Below are 7,500 nucleotides of genomic sequence, written 5' to 3'. Positions count from 1 at the left end.
TTCCACCTGTCATCCACATCCACACATATGTCTAGTGTTCTGAAGCTCCCGATTGACTCCACCAACAGCCTGACTACTGAGTCTATTCCATTCGCCAGCCACTCTATTTGAAAACCAATTCTTTCTTATCTCTTTTTTGCACTTAATCTTTCCAACCTGATCCCATTATTTCTTGTTCTTTACTGATTACTGACCCTAATAATAATAATAATAATAATAATAATACCACTACTACTACTACTACTACTACTACTACTACCTGTATACCTGTCCCACCTATCTACCCACGTTACCTGTGGTATTTTAGACCGGCTTCTACCTCCCTCCCCCCCCTGCCTCTCCCTCTCCCTCGCTCCCCCTCCCCTCTCTCTCCCCGTCCCTCTCCCTCTCTCTCCGCACCTGTCCCCTCACTGGCCACACCCACACTTACACCACTGACACCATTTCCACTTAAACTCTCACACACTCACTCTCACACACGCGCGCACACACACACACACACACACACACGCACAGAAGTAATTACACAAGTTTATATTGGTGTGTGTGTGTGTGTGTGTGTGTGTGTGTGTGTGTGTGTGTGTGTGTGTGTGTGTGTGTGTGTGTGTTGGTGATTCTTGTTGTTGTTGTTGTTGTTGTTGTTGTTGATATTGTTGTTATTATTATTTATTATTATCATTGTTGTTGTTGTTGTTGTTGTTGTAATTACTACTACTACTATTACTACTATTACTACTACTACTGCTACTTTACATTATGAAAGAAAAGATAAAAAGCAATATATGAATAATTACTAATACTGATCTCTCTCTCTCTCTCTCTCTCTCTCTCTCTCTCTCTCTCTCTCTCTCTCTCTCTCTCTCTCTCTCTCTCTCTCTCTAGGCGAATGATGGTTAGCAGAGAGACAGCTCATCACCACCACCACCACCACCACCACCACCACCACCACCACCACCACCGCCATGCCTGAGGGAGTGCCATCTTGTCACCTCTGCCACATCCACGACCACACGCCCTCCAACACCCTGCTGCGGACACACCCCCTCCGCTCCTCCAGAACCGCCAGTGCCACGCTCCCACACCACTCCAGAGACCCCCACCCCACCCCCCATGCCCAACACGCTCCACACGCCTCACACACCGCCCACGCAGCCCACACTCTCCATCACACCCACAGAGGCAGGGGCAGCCGTGGTAATGTCAGTGAGAGGAGTGAGCGGGGTGAAAGACCTCATTCCCTCCCTGGTACATGCAACAACACACTATCCCACGCCCCACAAGTCTCAGTGCTGCCTGACGGAGAGAGTAGCAGTTCCCACAGGCGTCACCGTCACCAGCGCCACCACCACAGACGCCACCACCACTCCGATGACTCGCGACACGGCACGGCCACCTCCAGGGATGACTTGAGTGGTGTTCTGGCGGCGCTGATGGAGACGAGTCGGTCCCAGAGTGCGGCGAGTAACCACGGCAGCGGCGCGCACCAGGAGCCTGACCTGCTGACTGCCCTGCCGCCGGTCACACACCCAAACAGCAAGTAAGAGATGCTGTTTAACTTTCGGTCTTTTTTTTCTTTTTGTTTCGTTCTTATTCGTCTCTTTCCTTTATTTTATTCTTCTTCCTTTTTCGTTCATTTTTTCTATATTTTTGTCCGTCTTTATTGTTCTTTTTGGTAGTTTTCTTCTTTTTCTTCTTCCTTTTTCTCTTCTATTTCTTGCCAGTAAGTGAGTGGGAGGGTACTTCTTCTTCTTCCTCCTCGTCCTCCTCCTCCTCCTCCTCCTCCTCTTCTTCTTGCCAGTAAGTAACAGGGTCTCGTGAGTTTAAGCATCATCATCTTCTTCTTTTTCTGCTTCTGCTTCCTTTGTTCCTTCCTCTTCCTTCTCTTCCTCCTGTTTGAGCACCTTTGTCTTCTTCCTGTGCCCCTTCCTCTTCCTCTTCGCGTCAGTGAGGGACTAAGAGTTTACTTGAATTACATTTTTATTTCTTCTTTTCTTCTTGTTCCTCTTAGTTTTGCTCTGCCTCCTGCTAGTCAGTGAGTCGCTCTTTTTTGTCTCTCTTCTCTTTATTTTCCTTGTTTTTCTTTATTCTTTATTTTATTATATTATTTGTTTCGATTTATTCCTCCTTTTCCTCCTTCTCTCCTTCATTCCCCCCTTCTTTTCTTCATTCCCTCCTTCACCCGCACCCTGCACCCCTGTCACGTGTCCGCCTCCTCCCCCCCCCAGAGGCAGCACACTGACGCGGGTGGAGGAGCGGCGCCCCAGCAACAGCACCCTGGCGCAGGACACGGAGCAGGACTACTACCTGCACGTGCACCAGCAGGCCTTCAAGGACGAGGACCGCAGGAGGAGGTTCAACCTGCAGACCGTCATGCTCATTGGCTGCTACACGCTCCTGGTGAGTGTGTGTGTGTGTGTGTGTGTGTGTGTGTGTGTGTGTGTGTGTGTGTGTGTGTGTGTGTGTGTGTGTGTGTGTGTGTGTGTGTGTGTGTGTGTGTGTGTGTGTGTGTGTGTGTGTGTGTGTGTGTGTGTGTGTGTGTGTGTGTGTGTGTGTGTGTGTGTGTCTATATGGGGGGTCTGGATATATCTGTGTGTGTTGGGGAAGGAAGAGTGAGGTGTGTGTGTGTGTGTGTGTGTGTGTGTGTGTGTGTGTGTGTGTGTGTGTGTGTGTGTGTGTGTGTGTGTGTGTGTGTGCCCGTGCCAGCAGGCGGTGACGGCGGTGCTTGGTGTTGCAGTTCGTGGTGGCCATCATCGTGGGCGTGGTGCTGTGCCAGCAGAACGGGTGGCTGGGTCTGGGCGTGGAGGAGGCGCCGTCCACGGTGAGCAACGCCCAAGACGCCCACCCGTCCATGCCGCGGGAGATGGAGCGCCAGGGGAGTGGCCGCGGCGTCCGGAACAGAGGGGCGCGTCCCCCGGGGCCCACCATAGACTACGACTACCCTGACGACGGGCCGCCCCCGAGGATCCTGGCCGGGCCCGCCTCCCCAACGGGCGAGAACGACCCGCTGCGCTCCCTCAACTTTGGTCCCGACGACCTGGCGGCGGCTGAGGCGGGACAGGGCGCCGGTGGCCGCGTGCCGCCCCCGCCCGTGGTCCCCTCCGGCGTGCGGCCAAGCTTCAACACCAACAGGTTGGGGGCGGGAGGGGGGGCGGCCCGAGCTGGCCTGGGTGACGGCAGCTCGGCGGCGGCGGCAGGCGGCGGGAAGAGTCTCGGGCCAGGAGCGCGCCACCCTGCCGCAGCGCACCCAGAATCCTTCCTGCCCCGCGGCGCCCCCCAGGGCACGCCCAGCGCCCAGGCGGGGAGGGGCGTGCAGGGCCAGACCATCTCCCCGGGAGGCAGGCAAGGCGGCGCTGCCCTTGCCCCCAACAGAGCATTTGGTGGCGCTGGCAACACTGGTACCGGTACTGGAGCATTTGGTGGAGCTGGCAACACTGGTACCGGTACTGGAGGAGCATTTGGTGGAGCTGGCAACACTGGTACCGGTGCAGGAGGAGCATTTGGTGGAGCTGGCAACACTGGTACCGGTACTGGAGGAGCATTTGGTGGAGCTGGCAACACTGGTACCGGTGCAGGACCATTTGGAGGTGCTCGCAACACTGGAACTGGCATCAGAGCATTTGGTGGTGCTGGCAACACTGGAGCTGGCACCAGAGCATTTGGTGGTGCTGGCAACACTGGAGCTGGCACCAGAGCATTTGGTGGTGCTGGCAACACTGGAGCTGGCACCAGAGCATTTGGTGGTGCTGGCAACACTGGTACCGGTGCAGGAGCATTTGGTGCTGGCAACACTGGAGCTGGCACCGGAGCATTTGGTGGTGCTGGCAACACTGGTACCGGTGCCGGAGCATTTGGTGGTGCTGGCAACACTGGTACCGGTGCAGGAGCATTTGGTGCTGGCAACACTGGAGCTGGCACCGGAGCATTTGGTGGTGCTGGCAACACTGGTACCGGTGCCGGAGCATTTGGTGGTGCTGGCAACACTGGTACCGGTGCAGGAGCATTTGGTGGTGCTGGCAACACTGGAGCTGGTACCGGAGCATTTGGTGGTGCTGGCAACACTGGAGCTGGTACCGGAGCATTTGGTGGTGCTGGCAACACTGGTGCTGGTACCGGAGCATTTGGTGGTGCTGGCAACACTGGTGCTGGTACCGGAGCATTTGGTGGTGCTGGCAACACTGGAACTGGCACCGGAGCATTTGCTGGTGCTGGCAATGCCGGACCAGGAGCATTTAATAGCGCTGGCAACACTGCACATGGAACATTTAATGGCGCTGGCAACACTGCACATCGAGCATTTAATGGCGCTGGCAACACTGCACACGGAGGATTTAATGACGCTGGCAACACTGCACACGGAGCATTTAATGGCGGAGGCAACACTGGCGGTGGAGCATTTGGTGGCAGAGGCAACACTGGAGGTGGAGCTTTTAATCCCGCTGGTAACTCCCACACTGGCAGCGGAGCATTTAGTGGTGCTGCTAATTCTGGAATCAGCACCGGAGCATTTAGTACCGCTGGCGACACTGCACCTGGAGCATTTAGTGGTACTGGCAACACTGCACCTAGAGCATTTAATACCGCTGGGAACACTGGCATCGGAACATTTGGCGCTGGCAACACTGGAACCGGAACATTTAATGCCGCCAGCAACTCTCACACTGGAGCTGGGAACACTGCACCTGGAGCATTTAGTGGCACCGGCAATACTGGCGCCGGAGCATTTAGTGCCGCTGGCAACACTGGTACCGGAGCATTTGGTGGCGCTGGCAACACTGGTACCAGAGCATTTGGTGCCGGTGGCAACGCTGGTAGTGGTGCATTTGGTGGCGCTGGCAACACTGGTACCGGATCATTTGGTGGCGCTGGTAACACTGGTGCTAGAGGATTTGGTGGTACTGGCAACACTGCATCTGGAGCATTTAATGGGGTTGGCAGCACTGCATCTGGAGCATTTAATGGCGTTGGCAACAATGCGCCTGGAGCATTTAATAGCGGTGGCAACACTGCGTCCGGAGCATTCAATGGTGCTGGCAACACTGCCTCTGGGACATTTGGTGGCGCTGGCAACACCGCATCTGGAACATTTGGAGCTGGCAACACTGGTGCTGCAAGAAACAGTGCCTTCAATGGTGCCATTGGTAACACTGACCCCGGTTTTAACAGGCACAGTGGAGTGTTTGGGTCTGGCAACACTGCTGCCGCCACCAACAGAAATACTGGTGTTGAAAGTACCGGGAGTAGCGCCACGTTTGGCGGTGGTGCTGTTAACAGTGGTATTGGCAACAGTGGTACTCAGAATGGTGGTGTTGGAAATGGCAGTGGTGTTAGTACTGGTGGTGTTGGTACTGGTGCTGTTGGTAATAGTGGTGTTGGTACTGGTAGTGCTGGCACTGGTGTTGCTGGTAATAGTGGTGTTGGTACTGGTGGTGGTGGCACTGGTGGTGTTGGCCGTACCGGTGTTGTAGGGAGTGGAGGCGCGGAAAGGCCCAGCACAGGGAGCGGGCAGGCAAACAGCGGTACTGGCGGCGGCGCACCGGGAGGACTGGGCAGCACCAACCTTGGCCACGCTGGCAACACTGCAGGAGCCACATTCAACACCGGTGGAGTCAGTACCGGGATAAACAGTGGCTTTTTTGGCGGCGGTGTTCCCCTTCCCGGTATTAGCTTTGCTGGTAACACTGGCAGTGCTGTAGCTTCTGGTGTTGGCAGTACCGGGAACAGGTTCCCCGCCGGCGTTGGTAGTACTGGTGCTGATGTTAGACCTGGTAACGCTGGTACCGGGAATGGCAATACTGGTGCAGGTACCAGAATTGGCAATACTGGTGCGGGTACCGGGATTGGCAATACTGGTGTTGGTACCGGGATTGGCAATACTGGTGCGGGTACCGGGATTGGCAATACTGGTGTTGGTACCGGGATTGGCAATACTGGTGTTGGTACCGGGATTGGCAATACTGGTGTAGGTACCGGGATTGGCAATACTGGTTTAGGTACCGGGATTGGCAACACTGGTGTTGGTACCGGGATTGGCAACACTGGTGTACGTAATGGTGTTGGTACTGGTATTGGAAGTACTGGTGTCGGTACTGGTGTAGGCACCAGGATTGGCAGTACTGGTACCGGGATGAGGGGAGGCACCACTGGTACTGGTATGAGGGCTGGAAACCCCGGTACCAGTACAGGTACTGGAGGCGCAGGTACCAGGACCGGGACTGGCAGCACGGGTACTGGTGGTGGTGGTCCTGGCGGCAGCAGCAGCAGCAGCAGTGCGGGCAACACAGGTGGCGGCGGTGGCAGTGCTGGCGGTGGCACCGCTGTTCAGAACAACAGTGTGGCAGAGGCTGGCGCTGGCACCACTGCTACCGGCAGCAGGGGGGCGTCCAACGGACGAGGCAGTGCCGCTGGGGGGAGGGGTGCCACGACCCCTACTGGTGCCGGTTCTGACAGGACAGGCGGCACGGGGACGGGGCGCCGCGGGGGGCAGGCGAGGCAGCCTGGGGGAGGGCGGCAGTCCTCGAGGGGGAGGGGCGTGATGAGGAACCTGGGCAATGGCAACAGAGGCGTGGGGCGCCGCGGCGGGGCGTCCACAGGCCGCGACCCCGCCTCAGGGGCCCTGGCAGACGGGGGGCGGGGAGGCCCCAGTGCCCCAGACCAGCCATCCCCAGCAAACTCCCTGGGCGGCGCGGTGCGCGGCGGCTCCGGGCGGGGAGACTCCAGGGTGAGGGTCGGGGCGCCGCCCCCCAGCAACGCGCCGCGCGCAGGGCCGGGCCTGACAGTGCAGCGCGGCGAGGTGGTGGCAACGGCAACCATTACGCACGACTCTTCGGATACCGCCGTGCTGCGCCCTGACCACGACGTCATCGTGCACATCACGCCCACGGCGCAGGGCAGCGACGTCACGCTGCTTAGGCACCGCCCCGCCCACCACTCCGCCGCCGCCAAGGCCACGGCCAGGCGCGGCGGGGCGGAGCAGGACAGCGCCCCTGCTCGGTCCAAGTCACTCGTGGAGGTGGTGGGGCGCACAGGCGCCAGGACCCCAGGCAGGGGAAGGGCTGGGGCGAGGGCGGGATCTGGGGCGGGGTCTGGGACCAGGGCGGGAGAGGGAGCTGGTCAGGGGACGGGGGCAGGGGCGGGGAACGCAACATCAGCGGACAAGGGAAAAAGTGAGAGTGATGGGTCAGTGGCGAGGGCGGGGGAGGGGGCGGAGGGGGCGCGGGGCGGCAAGATGCTGACGCGGGAGCGCGTGAGCATGGTGCCGGCGTCGGGGCGCGGTGCAGGGGCGCGGCCTGGCGTGGTGGTGCGGCGGTGGGAGCACATGGACCAGGCGGGCACGCTGTCCCGCGGCCTGGTGCGCCAGGACGGCTCCTTCGCCTTTACCAACTGCCGCCCCTTGGACATATGCTCCTCGCCCCAAGGCTGACCCCGCGGGGCGAAGCAGAGCTGCCCCTGCGGTGCTGAGTGGTGGGGCGGGGCGGAGCGAGGCGGTGAAACAGTGTCAGT

At 58.5% G+C, this 7,500-nt stretch overlaps 1 protein-coding gene across 1 annotated transcript in view; it reads left to right on the top strand.

Moving 5' to 3' along the window:
* The window catches only part of LOC135092466 (uncharacterized PE-PGRS family protein PE_PGRS54-like), a 28,972-nt gene that overhangs the window by 20,335 nt on the left and 1,137 nt on the right, over positions 1-7,500 (top strand). The window contains exons 2-4 of the mRNA XM_063990984.1: positions 883-1,537; positions 2,226-2,397; positions 2,735-7,500. The exon at positions 2,735-7,500 is cut by the window's right edge and continues 1,137 nt beyond it. Of these exons, the coding sequence (XP_063847054.1) occupies positions 963-1,537; positions 2,226-2,397; positions 2,735-7,420 (5,433 nt within the window). The 5' untranslated portion in view covers positions 883-962 and the 3' untranslated portion in view covers positions 7,421-7,500. The remainder of the gene's footprint in view (positions 1-882; positions 1,538-2,225; positions 2,398-2,734) is intronic.

This window comes from Scylla paramamosain, chromosome 40 (assembly GCF_035594125.1).
Source record: "Scylla paramamosain isolate STU-SP2022 chromosome 40, ASM3559412v1, whole genome shotgun sequence".
NCBI classification, from domain to species: domain Eukaryota; kingdom Metazoa; phylum Arthropoda; class Malacostraca; order Decapoda; family Portunidae; genus Scylla; species Scylla paramamosain.
This window is presented reverse-complemented; position numbering and strand designations above follow the sequence as displayed.